The sequence below is a fragment of the Phoca vitulina genome, unplaced genomic scaffold (assembly GCF_004348235.1).
Source record: "Phoca vitulina isolate PV1807 unplaced genomic scaffold, GSC_HSeal_1.0 scaffold69, whole genome shotgun sequence".
Taxonomy (NCBI): domain Eukaryota; kingdom Metazoa; phylum Chordata; class Mammalia; order Carnivora; family Phocidae; genus Phoca; species Phoca vitulina.
In genome coordinates, this window is record NW_022589772.1 from 4,913,368 (window position 1) to 4,929,860 (window position 16,493).

General features: G+C 52.2%; 1 protein-coding gene across 7 annotated transcripts in view; it reads right to left on the reverse strand.

The window, feature by feature from the left end:
* Positions 1-16,234, reverse strand: part of TMEM164 (transmembrane protein 164) — a 169,603-nt gene extending 153,369 nt beyond the window's left edge. For 3 of the 7 annotated variants that reach the window (XM_032392712.1, XM_032392713.1, XM_032392708.1), the window contains exons 1-2: positions 15,342-15,419; positions 14,341-15,024 (exon numbers count right to left, since the gene is read on the reverse strand). In XM_032392712.1, coding sequence (XP_032248603.1) covers positions 14,341-14,730 — 390 coding nt within the window. In that variant the 5' untranslated portion in view covers positions 14,731-15,024; positions 15,342-15,419. Of the gene's footprint in view, positions 1-14,340; positions 15,025-15,341; positions 15,448-15,753; positions 15,818-16,137 lie in introns of those variants that run through there. The other 4 variants (XM_032392711.1, XM_032392709.1, XM_032392710.1 and 1 more) reach the window with 4 other exon arrangements.
* Between the last annotated feature and the right edge of the window lie 259 nt (positions 16,235-16,493).

Here is a 16,493-nt window from a genome sequence, read left to right on the forward strand (position 1 = left end):
TGACAGTCGCTGCCTAAAATGCTATGCTAAAAAGGATGTGGGACCTACGTGGCGACTCATTGGAAAAGCATGCCTATGAATGATTGGCAAAGGCAGCTCAGGGCACCATTAGGAATATGCATAAGACGTAAGGTAATAGGGAGCTCTCGAAGGCTTTTGAGCAATGGAGTGCCATGACCCAGCATGTGCGTTACCTGTATCATTCCAGCAGCAGTGTAAAGGATAAACAGAGCAGGAATCAGTCAGGAGGCTGCCATAATAAGCCAGATGGCGATGGTGATGGTGATGAACAACCGAATGAATTAGGGCAGAGGAATCAAAGAAGGAAGAGACAGATGGAAGAGATGATGAAAGACAGAACCAAGATCACTCTGACACGGTGATGATGGAAGGGAGGAAGAGGGAGGAATGGAAATGCGCCCCAGTTTCAAGGGAGTTAACCGGGGTTCAGGACGGCCTGCAGTGCCATCAACTAAGATAGGAGCATTGAGGGAAGAGTATAATTGCTTTTCATTTCAAGTCCTCAAACCACTTTACTTGAGGTGCACGACTCTCAAGCACCCTTGAGTACACTGGGAGCGGAAAAGCACAGTACTCGTGGCTTGATGGCCTCAGCATTTTTATAAAATATAAGCCTACTGGATCACCAAAGAAATATCCATCAGTTATCTGATCCTAGGGACAATGTGCGAATAAACCTTTGAATGTGCATGCTCTCAAAAGATAATTCCTCCCATTAAGCGAGCGCGTTCGATTCACAGACCTTATTTCACATGCTTCCCATGCTCACCCTATGAATTAGGAAGGGCAGAAATCATCCCTATCCTACGGTGATAACAGCCATTACTCGTACTTACGAAGCACTTGCGGCGCACCAGACACTGTTCTAAATACTTTACACGTAGGCGCGCCTGGGTGGCTCAGTCGGTTAAGTGTCTGCCTTCAGCTCAGGTCATGATCCTGGGGTCCTGGGATCCTGTCCCTCCTCGTCGTCATCGTCGTCGTCGTCGTCGTCGTCATCGTAGGGCTCCCTGCTCAGTGGGGAGTCTGCATCTCCCTCTGCCCCTCCCCCTGCTCACGCTTTCTCCCTCTCTCTCTCCCTCTCTCTCTCAAATGAATAAATAATTTAAATAAATACTTTACATGTAGCCATGCATTTCATTCTCACAAGAACCCCACAAAGTAGATAGTTCTCCCCATTTTACAGAGAAAAAAACAAACAAACAAACAGTCCCAGAAATGTCGCTGAACCTGCCCAAAGCCCTGACACAGCTGGAAAGCAACAGAGCTGGGATTTGAACCTGGCCAGTCTGGCTCCAGAGCCTGCATTCTTAACGACCACACTCCACGGCTCATAGGAAGACTGAAGCACAGAGGTTCCCCCTGACTAGCCGCCACTGCTAGGTTCCATGAGCCAGTCAGTGATGAATTCTGTAACGGAGGCCCAGGGCTGGCTTCTGTGACTCTTCGTTGTTTACCGACCTCTCCCACTGAGCTGACAGATTACTTTGATCTTTTCCCTCTTTGCCCTTTATCACCCCTGCTAGCCAAGGTTTCTGAGTCCTGCTCAAACAACACAAGATTTCTCTTTCTCTACTGCTGAGCGAGAACGAAAGTCCAGCCCCTTTCGTGCTGGATGGGTTAGGGGTGGAAGGAGGCCGTGTGGGGCATTAGTGAACGGGGGAGTCCGGGAGACTCGGCTGCGCTTCTCTTCAGCTGGGTGACTTTGTACAAATCGCTTCACCTCTCTGGATCTCGACTTGCTCATGCAGAACAATGAGGGAGGAGGTGAACCTGATGGGTCCCTGGGGTTTCCTTCGGCTCTGACTTGGCACCCGCTCTGCCATTTTGGCAAACCCAAGGAAGGATTGCTAGAATACATTACACGCTATCTTTCGTCAACCAAAGGGGAAAGCGGTTAGAACCGAGGCAAAGGAAGAATTAGATAAAACAAAACTGACCTTTGTAGAAGGCTGCAAATGAGGTACACTTAGCACCTTGCCTGGGGAGGAACCTGTGCTCACAAATGTTACAAGGGTTATTACTGCTATTAACTTTCAGAGAGTGTACAGAGATGATGGAAAATTCCAGGGAGATCTCTCTCCTAAATTTGACTCTCTTTTGCCCACTTGACGCTGGTCCGGGATTTATATAGTGTTTAAAAGGTCTGGGCGGGCGGCGGGGGGTGGGGGAGGGGCGGCTACCGGAGCTGAGGCGCCAACTGTCCTCATAGTGATGGACAGTTGTGACTAGAGAGCAAGAGCCCAAGCCCAAGGGGAAGGTAAAGAGAAAATGTAAGTGCGAGGGGCCAGGGTTAATCCTCAGTTCGCTGAGAACTGTCCGTGGAAGGCGGGGGAGATACCAAAAAAAAAAAAGACAACAACAACAGGTGCAGACCACAGAGTACTCTGCAAATTGTTTTTTCAGTTCAGACCCAAAGCGGGGAGTAAGGAACTTGGGCAGATGATCCCAGCCTGGTTTCCACGTGTGTCCATCTGAGCAAACACAGCACCACCGGCTGTGAGGTATGTCTAAACACCCTGCAGCGTCAGGAGGCCCTACGGGGCAGGCTTCACATGCTTCTCCAACAGTCCACTGCAGCCTTGGCCCAAAGGACACCCCTGACCTCCTGGGCCCAAGCCAGTAACCCCACCCCACCCCCCACCCCCAAAGAGCCCCGCCCGGGGAGGACAGCCCCGGGGCTGTGGGGTGGGGGGACAATCCGTTCTCTTCCCTCACCGGCCAGAAACCTCTCAAGCAAACACAGGAACATGACCTTGGCTTGGTGCTAAGCTTGCAGGGCTCTTCTGAGAGCTGAACTGGAAAGTCCAGTGAGGTGCCGTGAAGGTGAAAGCAGCCCCTCTCCTCGGGGCGCCCCGCTCTTCCTTGTGGGCCCGGGAGCCCAGGAAGGAGGGAGAAATGCCCACTCGACGCTGTAGCCAGCAGCCGCGGCAGCCCCGGGGAGCAAGTGGAAAAACGCTGAATATAATAAGGCACTTAGGCACATGACCCTCAGCAACATTCCTGCAGGGCTCTGAGAATAAAGGGCACTGACAGGCACGCACACACACTCAAGTGCCTGGAACTTAAAAAAGGAAACTCTTAACAAATGCAAGAGGATGAGGAGCAAGTGGGGATATGAAGAGGACCCTTTGTTGCCATCTCCCCTAGGTCTTGGAACGAGGGACCTTCCATTTCTGAGAGCTGCTGTTTCTTCAGATTGCTGTTTGTTTTAGACAGGCCCTCCAAGCCAGCTCCAGCCAGGGAACCAGGATTATTACAGAAAACATGACCTTAGCCTTCCCAATTCTCTCAACTCCAAAGCTAAGAAACTGCCTATTTACCAACAATGCTTGGGAATATGCCCGGAGGCCTTCCAATGGCCTCGAGGTGGGGGGTGTCCAAGGGGGGGCCACCCCCCACTCCAAGGCTGTGAAGTCATATGACCATGGCCTTGGCCCTGGAAGGCTGCACTTAAAGGCAGCTTAACCCCCAGATCAAAGGCAGTTCTGAGTTTAGCCGGTCTTGAAAATGCGAGAGGTTAACCATATCCTGGAGAGTTATCATGATTGTCTACTTTTTTTTTTCTCCTGTCCATTTGCTGACAGGTAAGGCAAGGCACTGATCTACTTTAAACCCGCCTTCGTCCCAGGAGCTCTGGGAGCAGCCCTCTCTCCTCTGATAATTACCGAACCCCAGTAACAAGTGGCACTTGAAAAAGTTACACTCCCCTCAATCTAAAGGAATTAATATAAAAGAAAAAGAAAGAAACCCACACACCTGTCTCTGTCCACCCCGCCAAACCACTCCTCCCCTACAAGAGGATCAAACACTCACTGGTTTCCTAGGCTACCAATCTCAAGAGAGTTGGCCCCATGAAGTCAGCCCAGTGATGAAGAGCAGCCCAGAGGTCCCTGGAAAGCCAAGCTTCCTACCAGGGAAAGCCATCCTCCAAATTCTTCAGCCAGGACTGGGTGATTGCAAGTAACTTTTCAAATTGCCCAGGAAGCTGTCCTTAGGCCTCAGGCAGCCAAGCCACCCTGCCCCAAGGAGATTACATGGGCGCTAACATAATGGAACCAGTATTTTTGCCCACGACATGAAACGAAGATGCCAGGAGAGCTTTTCTTAGAGGAGCTTCTTAAAACTGCCTTCCTGTACCTAATCCTTATGGTCTTATCCCCTGTGAGCTTGGGTGCCTGATGTTGGCTGGCAGTTAAGATTTGAACCTGGGCCTTTAGCACCCTAGAGTCTGGGCTCTCACCCAGTATGCCCCAGCTGCCTTGAAACACGTCGTAGTAATACTGCTACTATGAGAAACTTGCTGGCATCTATTGCGTGCTCACAATGAGCCACCAACTTCCCCGAAATGCTGGATGTATTTCGGTAAATCCTCACAACAACCCTAGGAGGTAGGTACTATTATTCCCATTTTACAGATGAGCGAAACTGAGGTTCGCCACAGTCAAGTAATACGTCTCACATCACGTGGTGAAGCGGCTCAAATGCAAACCCGGGAAATATGGTCCAAAGGCTTGAGCTGCTTGGCTGAACTTACATGAGGAAAAGGAGCATCTCTACCGCCCTGCTTCCTCAGGCGCCCTGCTTCCTCAGGCTCCCTGCTGTGCCCCAACTCCAAACCTGCAGGGTCCCAGCAAGAATGTGGCAAGGAAAGGCCAATGAGGAAGCCTGTCTAGCCCTTCCGTGTCAATTCGGATCGGATTCAGCTAGGACAAGAGGATCAAGACCCTTTCCAGAAGCCTCTCCTCACCCCCATCTTCATCTCCACCCAATTTCTGAAGAAAGCACCTCACATCCAGCAGCCTCGGCCACTGCTCTGCCCAGAACATCTAATAAGTGTTTACCCAGGGCTCCCAGAGCCATAGTTAAGGGCCTTACTGTGCAATCTGGCTCTGTGCCTTATTTAATCAGCACCTGAATGAAATGTCTCTTGGCTAGCAACAGCCAGAGCACAGTCAGTCAGAGTCTTTCTGCAAACACAGCTGGTCGATTGGCAAAGGCGATTCAACACACAGGCAAAATACACCCTGAGTTTATACCACCACCGATATGTGATAGAGACGGGGAGACTGAAGGCATCGGGACGGAATTAGAACGGGCTCGTGCTTCCTGCTTTCTCCTCCAGACAATGTTGCTTCTCCCTCTTCTACCCACCTAAACACCTGCCCACAGGGCAGAGCTTGGACCATTTTTGCCCAGCAGGCCAAACCTCTCCAACCTCCTGGTTCCTACCATCCATTCCCAGCCCTGAGAACCTCCAGGCCCGGGACAAGACTCATCCTACCTTCCTCCCTCTGGCATTTCCTCCAGCAGCTACTGGAAAGGAAGCACGGCCAACTGAGAGATGCCCCAAACCCTCCCCTTCAGGATCTCAAGCTGGCAACGGGTCCAGGTCCCCTGACACACCAGGCACTGACGGATGTGCAAGCCATGCCCTGTTTAGCTGGCAGCCCTTTCCCTGGGAAGGAGCTAAGTAAACAGAGGGGACTGAGGCCCAGAAGAGGAGGAGTCCTCCCCGAGCCTTCAGACTGAACTGCTACATCCAAGCATCTTGCAGGGACACTTCCTCTGGGGGGGGGGTCAGCCAGTAGGGTGGCAAGACAACCCCCGTTCTTGGGGAAGGGGGGGTCAAAAACCGGGCAAGGAACATGGGAAAGGTCACCTGCTCGAAAACACCAGGACATACCCCACCAGTTTGAGATCAGGTTGGGGTAATGAGGCCATTTTGAAAAATCCTCTCCTGGGGCGCGTGGGTGGCTCAGCCAGTTAAGTGTCTACCTTTGGCTCAGGTCATGATGCCCCAGTCCTGGGATTGAGTCCCGCATCAGGCTCCTTGCTCAGCAGGGAGCCTGCTTCTCCCTCTCCCTCTGCTCCTCCTCCTGCTCGTGCACTCGCTATCTCTCTCTCTCTAATAAATAAATAAAATCTTAAAAAAAAAAAGAAAAATCCTCTCCCCCACTCCCGGTTGGGTCTATGAGCCATTCACGCTTCAGTATGAATCTCTTCAATGGAACTGCTTTCTTCTTCATTCCCCTGTGGATATCACCTCCTCTGACGGAACGGGCATTTTTGGACTGTACAAGGGATTGTTGTGCAACCTGGATTATTCTGGAAGAGGGCAAGCTTGGATGGGATGGGCTGGGGGAGAGACCTGGAAGCAGGGCAGGAGGAATAGGAAAGAGAAAGGCAGCAGGATAGCATCACATTGCTTCAGTTTGGTTCTGCTGTGGACCCTAGTCGGGGTAGCAACCATCCCATGAGCCACTAAAAATTATCTTCTGGTCGCAGGTGGGATGCCCGCTAGCTCATTTCCTGTATTTAATGCCTGCTCGCTCTCATCAATGTTCTTTGTGTCTGTCCTTGACAGTGCAGGCCCTCCTTGGGACAGCACAAAGAACACAATGCTCCAGCTCATGAGTCCCCAACTGAGCACCGATGAGCAACTGCAGTAGTCTTATCAATGGTGCAGAAAGGACAGAGCAGTTCTGGAGTTTTATTTGGTTTGCCAAGGGAGAAATAAGATGAGATCTGCCCCTGATAATCACATGCGAATGACTCCCGGTTACAGTCGAGATGCTTTCCTGTCCTTTGCATGTATCATTTCCTACGCCTAGAACTCCCTTCCTTCCTGTGACACCCAACAAACACCTAGCCATTCATTCCCACGTGTTTACTGAGCACCTACCATGAGCCAGGCCCTATTAGAGGCCCTAGAATAGAAAACAAGACAAACAAGAGTCTCTGCTCTCACACACCTGTGTCTTCTTCATGAGCCAGCTCAAATGTCACCTCTTCTAGGCCTTCCTTAATTGCAGTAGGTAAAAAAAACAAACACAGAAACAAACAAACAAAACCCAGACCCTCTGTGCTCTGTGTTTTGTTCAAATCTGTTACTGTACTGGTAATATTGTTATTTAGTTGCACTCCTTCCTTTCTCATCTAAACTGAGCAACATGAGGGGAAAGAATGTTTCTTATTTATCTTTGAGTCTCCAGCGGCTGGCACAATGTATCACACACAACAGGCATTTGACAAATAGTCCCTGAATGGATGCAAGAATGAATAAATTCCCATGAGCGTTTAAAACAAGTGTCCTGGAGTGCCTGGGTGCTCAGGGTTGGTTAAGCGACCGACCCTTTATTTCGGCCCAGGTCACAATCTCAGGGTGGTGAGATCGAGCCCCGTGTCGGGCTCCACACTGGGTGTGGAGCCTGCTTGGGATTTGAGATTTTCTCTCTGCCCCACCCTCCCCCCCTTTAATATAAATAAATAAATAAATAAATAAATAAATAAATAAATAAATAAAACAGGCGTCCTGCAAACAGAGAGTTAGCAAGCAATAACTATTTGTCAATATCTCCTCCCCTTGGTTCCCAAAGATCTTAGAGACTGCGAGGGAGGGAGGGAATATAGAAGGACTGGAAGGTGATGGTGGCCTGGCTGAAATACTTCACAGTGACAGAACTTCCAGTCACCAAACAAGCCACTGGAATGCTAAAGCTACCTTAAAATCGACCTCACAATAACTTGGGGCCCTCCACTTTTTTTTTTTTTTTTTTTTTTTTAAAGATTTTATTTATTTATTTGACAGAGAGAGAGAAAGCACAAGTAGGCAGAGAAGTAGGCAGAGGGAGAGGGAGAAGCAGGCTCCCCGCTGAGCAGGGAGCCCGACGCGGAGCTCGATCCCAGGACCCTGGGATCATGACCTGAGCCGAAGGCAGCCGCTTAACTGACTGAGCCACCCAGGCGCCCCTGGGGCCCTCCACTTTTAATTGCAGCCACAATGCTTACCACCTACATAAACACTGAGGCGCTGCCCAAGGGCTAAATGCCCCGCCCACAGGCCATCCAGATTCACGCCAGTCAGGATGAGCTTCTGAACCAACTTGCCACCCAATACTTTAGCTACGAGATAATGTCTCTCAACGTGGGCTCCAAGGCTCACCGGCATCAGACTTACCAGGGAGCCTGTAATAAATGCAGATTCCCATCCTCGCCCTCCACCTACTCAGACTCGGTGGCGTAGAGAGCCAGGCATCTGCATTATAACAAGTTTCCAAGGGCATCTTTCACAAAGAAAGTTCCAGAATCACTTCTCTCCCCACGCATAGTCTCTACACGTCCACTCTGCCAGTCACTGGCAGAAGAGGGGGCATCTAGGATGAGATGTTCTCAATTTAACAAAAGATACGTAAGACCATGAATGCGTTAACTCGATGAGGGGGAGCCCTTTTTACAGTATGTGTCTACATCAAATCATCACGTTGTACGCTTTAAGTACCTTACGACTTTGTCAATAATACCTCAATAAAGCTGAAAAAAATATGAAAGTACAAAAAAAAAAAAAAAAGATCTGAAAGAGCAGGAGAAGTTGACAAACCTGGCTCTTCCTCCAGAGGGTATTTCAAAGAGGCGTGATGACAATGAGCTACCCACAGAAAAATCCAGAAAGAGATGGAAAGTGAATCACTAGCCTAATAACATTTCTTTAATTTATAGGATATTAAGGAAAGAAAAGAAGAAAGTAGGCCCGTCCAGATGTCTGCCAAGGGATTAAGACCAAAATCCAACAGCCTAATTTCCTCACTAGGATGAAAGTGAGCAGATACTTTGGGCAGAGAGCAGGCTGTAGCTCTCATAACTGGCTCTTTGTGATGGAAATTCGACAAAAAAAGTTGTGTGAGCTGGAGCTGAAACCACCTCTCTCCTCTGGCTATTTCAAAAAACAGACAGGAGATTCTCCTAACAGGCACAAGAGACACAGGAGTCCTGCCCATCAGACCTCAAGGGAACAGAGACAGGACCACTGGAGGGAAACAAAACAAAACAAAACAAAACAAAAAAGGAAGGAAAAAAGATAGCTCTGTCAGTCGGTCAGTCAGCATTATCCAGGTACACATTAAACAACTAATGGACACGTCCGGTATTGTATTAAACTCTGCAGGGAGTTACAAAGGGAAAAAAAAAAAAAACTACTCCTTTCCATTAAAGAAAAATTTGTTTGCGCGAACAGTGGAGACCAAACAAACATGCAAAAACAAGCCAAACATAAAATTGCCTCAGAGTATATAGAGGCATATGTCAGCCAGCCAAATAGTCTGAGGAATGTTCGGAGGGTTGAGAAAGGAAGACAAAAGGTGTTACCAGAATGACCGGAATAACTGGACTTGGGTCCCGGTCATCTGGAAAGAAAATCTTCACGAGGATCTACAGCGGGGAGGAACATACACGCACGACAAATCCGATGACGCCGATGATGAAGGTGGCACGTCTATGGCAAAGGGGCAAAAACCCAGGGAGCCTGGGGATCACCCCATGGGTAGGAGCCAGTGACGCCCTGGTCCTGGAAAGCAGGAACCGTGCCGGGTTGTATTAGCAGGTGCTGGGCGTGGACTGGTAGGAGGCACAGCGTCCGGTTTCAGAGGCTGTACGCTAAAAGGGTATGCAGGGGCGGGCTGGGAGCCAGAGAAAAGCAACAGAAATGCTTAGAGGAATGAATTCCAAAAGCTATCAAGAAAGGTGCAAAAGAGGTGAGGCTTGTCAGTTTCTGAGTTTGAGGTAAAAAAAAAAAAAAAGAAAAAAAAAATATATATATTGGTCATCTGATCAGCTGTGCCCGGCTTCTCTGTTTAAGTGACCACGTAGTTACTCAGAGGATTAAAATGCTCTCCCCTCTACATGGCCGGTTTCACCAAGAAGACGGAGACAGGAAGAGATGAGATAATTTGCTCAGGTTCCCATAGCAAGCCATGAGCAAAACTGGCATCATAAGGTTCAACCCCAGGGCCGTCTGTGGGGTGTTTAATCCACCAATCCACACCACTTCTCTTTATAATGGACGCCCCCAAAAGACTGTAACAATGGAAGATGGAAAAATTCTCTGCAGATTTCCTTGGGAGAGAAATAAAACAAACTAAAAAGGAATGTCATGCCTCACTGCTGAGGCCCATATAAACATCATCCTCTTGTGTCCCCCTGGACTGATGACAAAGGACACGGTCCATCTGATGAGCTGTCAGCAGATGGCAGGATCCCTCATTGTACCCATTTACCCACCGATGTCAATTCCAAGCAGGAGCCGTTATCAGTGCTCCAGACAACAGATGGGGATGAGGAGGTATGGCTGGTCTCAAGTCAAGAAGTTGGGGGGGGGGCGGGTTCACAAAAAGCCTAGTTCTCAAATCCATCAGGTCCTTCTCTAGAACAAATCCATCATGGGGCGAACGGAACACACCACTGTTTATTCAGGTCGTTCCAAAAGGGGTCACAAAAAGCTCAGGACCGTTTTGAATATGTGCCATTCTTCCACTTTCAGCAAGGAAGGAGGAAGTAGGAAAACCAAACAGTGAAGCAAAAGCACGCCAGCCACATTAGGTGGTAATTAGGCTTTGAATAGAGTGTAAAGGAGGTAGGGCGCCGACAGCAAAGGCAACTCTAAAAAAAAAAAAAAGAAAAAAGAAAAAAGAAAAAAGGATGGGGCTCACTCAGAATTACTGCTGAAAACCAGTGGCTTGGGGCTCCGGGGTCTATGGCATCGACTGTTAATTTGGCAAATATCCAGCTTGTTTCCAGCCTGCCTTATGTTGTGCCCCACTAAGTTTGGTGCCTGATCAGGAGACGTCAACACGGACACATTCAGAGCCAATGGGAATTGGACAATTCGAAAAGACATCCAAAATGGGATCTTTCTGTTACATTCCTAGGACAGAGACAAGGTGGCAGGATGCAAGGGCGATAAAGGGCCACTAGCTGAAGAACACCAGTCTTTACAGATACAACCAGTCAAAGTTCTGGCTTTTTAACCCTCCTGCTGAGAAGTGGTAGACTTGGGGATTTAAGTGGCTACGAGAATCGCTTTCTGCTAAGGCCTCGATTCCCACAGTGGCAGCTCAGTGTTAAAGCCACCTCTGCCATGACGTTGCTGGGTGATTTCTGGCAAATAGCATAATCGCTGTGTAAATTCATTCCCTGTCACTCCCACCTGCCAAAATAATACACACGAAGGAAGTAGCCATGTTTGAAGAAATACTTATTGGTGTAATTGGGAAACACCCCTGATATTCACCAAGGGGCTTAACAACGGTGTGTGATTCTTGCTTGGCACTTGCTGACCCTGAGAACCCTCCCACGTCTCTGGCTTAAGCGGAGATGGGAGACACTGGCCTTTGGATCACACAAACCGCTATCACCCACAGTCCCGGGGCCTTCGAGAAAGCAGATGAGACCAAAAAGAAACCGGACAGCAGGAATATTAATCAAGACCAGAACTCAGCCACAAAAACGGCCCTTCCTTATGCTTCTAAAGCTGGCAGTCACCCAAGAGCAGCATGGCTATGATGAGGGGCTGTTTAAAAAGGCCTTGGGAATAAATATTTTACAGACTGAAAAATGGGAGATGGGGAGACTAACCAATTTCCCTCCAACTCTTCCACTTCCTGGCCTAAAGCAATACTGTCCTTGTTATAAACTTACGTGGACTCTGAGGAACAAGGCCTTTCTATGAAGCCCAAATTGAGTCATCCTGTGGAGAGAAACACATCAGAAATGTTTCTGCTAAGCTGTCCCTTTCATTTCAGCCAATGTGTCCCTTGCCTTTTCAGGACCTCTGAACTCCACAGAATGTCCTGCCATCGTGCAGCCTCATTCAGCAAGTTCACTTGCCAAAGCGCTTGTCTGGAATATACACGGCCGCAGGAACCATTTTACCGTCTCTTTTTCCAGGCCCCAGCTAACCTATCATGACCCTAAACAAGATCACGTCCGTGAAAGTGCCTTCTAAACAGTAAAGGGCCAGAGAAGCGTAAGGTATTATTAACCAGACTTGCTATCTTTAGTCCTTGCCGCAGTCAAGTCGGAAAACTGCTTCCAACCATCTGTTGTTAAGTTTTCTTTAAGGACTCACAGCAACTTTTAAAAATCCATACTTCCCTGCTTCCCAGGAAGAGCCATAGGCAGGGTATGGGCTGTGGGACTGACCAAAGGCTGGGGCCCGCAGCAGGCCTGAGGTGACTATTTAAATGACACAAAGCAGTGACAGGAGTAAAGAGCAAAGGAGAATAACCCTGGTCAGGCTCAAGAATTCCTCAACATGACTCTGTTCTCTGCCTCGGCCCTAGGGCTTCAGAGTTTAAGGGAAGCACAGGACAAAAGAAAAAGCACAGGTGACAGGAATCAGTCCCTAGACAGCCCCCTCACCTCCCGCCCAAGCATCCATCCCTCTGCAGCCGCCAGCCCCAAGTGCCATCATCATCTACACGTGTGCCCAAGGGTGGCCTGGTCAGGCTGACTTTACTGGGGAGATACAGGAAGCAGAAGATGAACAAGGCCACCTGACCTCAGCAAAGAAGAAACGAGTTTCCCTTTTCCCACATGAGGAGGCCAAAAGCATTTCCAGAATGGCTCTCTGTTGCATCCCTGGCCACTACTTAAGGAGAAAAGAATCAGAGAACGCTGACTGCCCAGAGCTGGGAATGCAGCTCTGTGTCATTTTGCAGATGGGCAAACTGAGGCCCAGCAAGTGTCTTTTTCCTCAAAGTCACACAACTAATTAATGCCAGAACCGCGTCTCCAGAGGCTTCTGAAAGCTTCTAAAAACCTTTCCACTGAAAACCCTGGTGCTGCCAGGTTTGATGTCATCACACCAGCAGCAGCCCCAGTCAGGCTGAATTTAGTCCTTTGTTGACCTTCTAGATATGTGGCTGCCAGAGGCCTCAAGACCCCTTTGTAGAAGAGGCACCCTCTGACCCTCACCACCTGCCATCCAAAAAAAGCACTCCTGTCCCAAGAGCCTCACATAGCAGCGGCTGAGATACGTTGTTTCCTCTCATTAACAAAAAGCCCATTCATAAAAAAGAAAGAAAGAGGACTGGCTCAAATTTACCCAGAAGGTCTAGCTGGGAGAGCCCTGGGCTTCTTGTGAATGGCATCACATCCCAAGAAGCCCTCTCTTAAAAAAAGAAAAAAATGCTGCCCTCCAGCCCCGCTCGGTGGTGCCAGCCACCCGACCAAGAACACCCTCTTTATTCCACAGCTATCCACACCTCCCTGCCACGTCTGTAAAGACGGGAAGGGGCTCGAGGCCACTGACCACATTTTACAGATTGGGAAACTGAGGCCAAGAACCTGCAATCAAAGGAGTGCCTAGCACACAGACCGAGCAAGTAGGCAGCGCCATGCTGATCAGCCTCGGCTTCTCCCCTGAGACAGCCCTGTCATTCCACTGACAGCCTGCAACCCCAAAGAGGGTGGGTTAGCTTTCCAACCCAGACGCTAATTCATCTTTGGGCTGCAGGCAAGCGACCTCCCGTCCCTGGGCCCCACCAGGCCTGTAAAACCAAGATAATAATCTCAACCTCCTGCCCCACACCGGGCTGTCACAAGTCTCCTGAGAATAACCTTCTACAAATATAAAAGCAATAAAGATGCTAATGACAGGTTTCCAAACTGTCCCTGAATAAAACACACCAGGTTTCTCACAGCCTGAAATCTAAAAAAGATTTTTTTTTTTCCCTTTTCTCCTCTTCCTCCTCCTCCATGATTTTATAGTTTTAGAACATCTCTCCACACAGGCTGAGTACAGAAAGACAGTCTCACTCTTGGTCCTCACCCAGATTATTTTTATGTATCTGGCAACTTTCCTTTTCAGTCCCATTTGTTTTTCTTAGCACCGCTAATGGGAGGTAAAGAAATCAGCTCTCTGAGCACCCCAGACCATGACCACAGGGAACAGAGTAAGAGCAAGAAGATGGAGAGGTCTGCAAAAAATAAACAACCCTCTCACCATGGATAGAGATCACCCGCCCAAAGTTCACGAGTCAGCCTGTTTCGGAGCGCACTTAGTAGGAGCTTGGTGCTGGCTCCAGCACCTGAGTTCAAAGGCAGACCTTGCTCAAGCATGAAAGTCCCAAATGAAAGAGTCATTAAGGGAAACCCATAAAAGTATTTCCCCAAAGTAGCACAGCGGGGACAAGGAACCTTATGTGACCACCTCCAGGAAAGAGTGTCATCAGGCCTCTGGGAAATTAACTGCAGCAGAGGGGATGGGGGCAGGCCGTGGACCCCAGATGTGACTCAGAAAGGGCACCTGGCTGGGGCTGCACTTCCGGCTTGTGAAAGGCCAGGGCAGGGCTGGGGGTGGGGGGAGGGACAGCCCACCAGAGTGCCAGTGGGTTCCTAGGAACATGGTGGCAGAGCCCTTGGAAAATCATTTTTAAGGGTCCCACTTCCCGCCGGATGAAGTGCCCTACACTTCCGAGTGTCCTGAGCACACAAAATGACTCTTATCACTAAGGCTGCCAGGGAAAAAGTCAACAGACTCACATGCATCATGGTGACCAGGTGACAGGGGTTGAGCAGGTAGATGACGGTCTTGGTGGCGAACTTAAAGCCCACCTCCACCCCGAAGGTCAGGCACAGGGCTACTAAGAGCAGATTCTTGCTCAGGCTCTCCTTGCCTTCCTCTGGCCGCTGGGTCACCTTATCTGGCTGGCAGCCACGGCCACCCCTACCGTCCTCCTTCGTCTGCCTCAGGATGTGCCGCAGGGCCACCAGGATCTCCAACAGGGCCAGGGTCAGGACCACCACACTTTCCAGCAGCCGCTGCTGCCAAGGGAGGAAGGCAGCACAGTCGGGGCCCCCATTGCCTGCAAAGCTGGGGTCCACGCCCCCATAGAGCCAGTCCAGGAGACTTTGGTAGCTATACCGGGACATGATGCCAAGTGGTTCCCCTCGACCACCGTGCAGGAAGCGAGAGCGAGATGGAACACGAGCCCCGAGGGTTGCCCGGGTGCTGGGACGTGTACGGAGGGCACACCCCCGCACCCGCACCCGCACCCCCCCCCCCGGACACCGGGGCACCTAGGGCGGGGGGGGGGGGAGGGAAGCTACACGCGAGGCCCGGGGTCAAGTGCTGGCTCTAACTTGTCCCCACGGCTGTCTGGGGAGCCCCCCGCGCTTCTCCAGTGGCCACCAACGAGGCAGGGTTGAAAGGAGCCGTTGGCCAATCTAAAAGGAAGGAGAGGAAGAAAAAAAAAAAGGTCTCAAAGAGGCAATTGCATCGGGAATTACGAAGCGGGGCGGGCTAACTAGCGAGGGCAGAAAAGGGGAACAGGGGCAGTGGCGAAGCAGGCAGGGGTCAGGGGAAGCCGGAGGCCGGGAGGGTCAGGGCGAGGGCCGAGGGGACCCGGCAGTGCCGCGGGAGCCAACCGGGGAGCGGCGGGGGTGAGAGCGAGGGAACACGCGGAGGCCAGGAGCTAGAGGGGCCGGGCAGGCGGGGAGGGCGACGGGGATGGCAGGGACGCCGGACTCCTCGTCTCACGCACTCGCCACAGGGGGATCTCTTACTCCTGCAACCGCGTGGCCGTCTCTGCCCCCAGCTAGCAACTTCGCCGCCGACGGGCCCCTCCGGCCAATTTAGCGCCGTCCCGGGCCGGCCGCCCGCCCCCGGGTCCACCCCCGAGTCCCCAGCTCCACCCCCGGCCCCAGACGCCCGCCCTCGGGCAGCACCTCCCCCCCCCCCCCCCCCCCCCGGCCGGCCCCGGGCCCCCCCCCCCGGCGGCGGGCGGGGGGGGGGGGAGGCCGGGGGGGGGGGGGGGGGGGGGGGGGGGGCGGGAGGCCGGGCCAGCCGGGGGCTGGGCTTCGGCCGGCCCCCTCCCTCCGCCCCGGCGCCGCATCTGCCCGCGCCTCCCGCCCGGCCCGGGAACCGGCCGCCGCGCCCCTCGGGGCTCCACTCACCCGCAGCTCGGCCCGCGGCCCGGGGTCGGCGGCCGCTCGGCTCCCGCGCTCCGCGCGCTCCCCGCGCCCCGGCGCTCGGCTCCCCCGGCGGCCGCAGCTGCCGCCGCCGCCGCCGCCGCCGCCGCCACCGCGCGCGGCTCCTCCTCCCCGTCTTCCTCCCCCTGCAGCGGCCGCGCTCGCTTCCTCCTTCCTCCCCCCCCCCGCTCCCCCCCCCCCCCCCCCCCCCCGCCCCCCCCGTTCCCACCTCCCCCCCTCCCTCCCGGCCGTCCCTCCGCCCGGCCTCCCTCCTCCTCCCTCCTCCGGCCTCAGTCCCCGCCTCCTTCCCCTCCTCCCCGGCCTGCCTCGCGTTGGGCGCTCCTCGAGCCAGCACGCGTGCACCTCTACCTTCCTTCGCCGCCGTCTACACAGTTCGCCCCCTCCGTGAAGCCTTCCCGGCCGCCTCCAGCTCCCGCGACCCGGTTTCCCCGGGCGCGTCTGCGTCCACCGAGCACATAGTAGGCGCTCAGCGGGCCCTCACCAAGCTCGTGGGGAATGAATCAGCCTGTCTAGCGCCGAGCTGCTGTGCCGGCTTTGCTTCACGGGGCGTTTGCTGGGCATGACCTTCTGCTCGGCGCGTCTCCGCCTTTCCGCCCTGAAACTAGACTCCTGCGGGACCAGGATGTCCCCTTCCCTTCCCTTTCGTAGCCACGATCCCACTCCCCCACTTCAGCGCCTGGGGATGGAGGCCCCTTTGCCTCCTG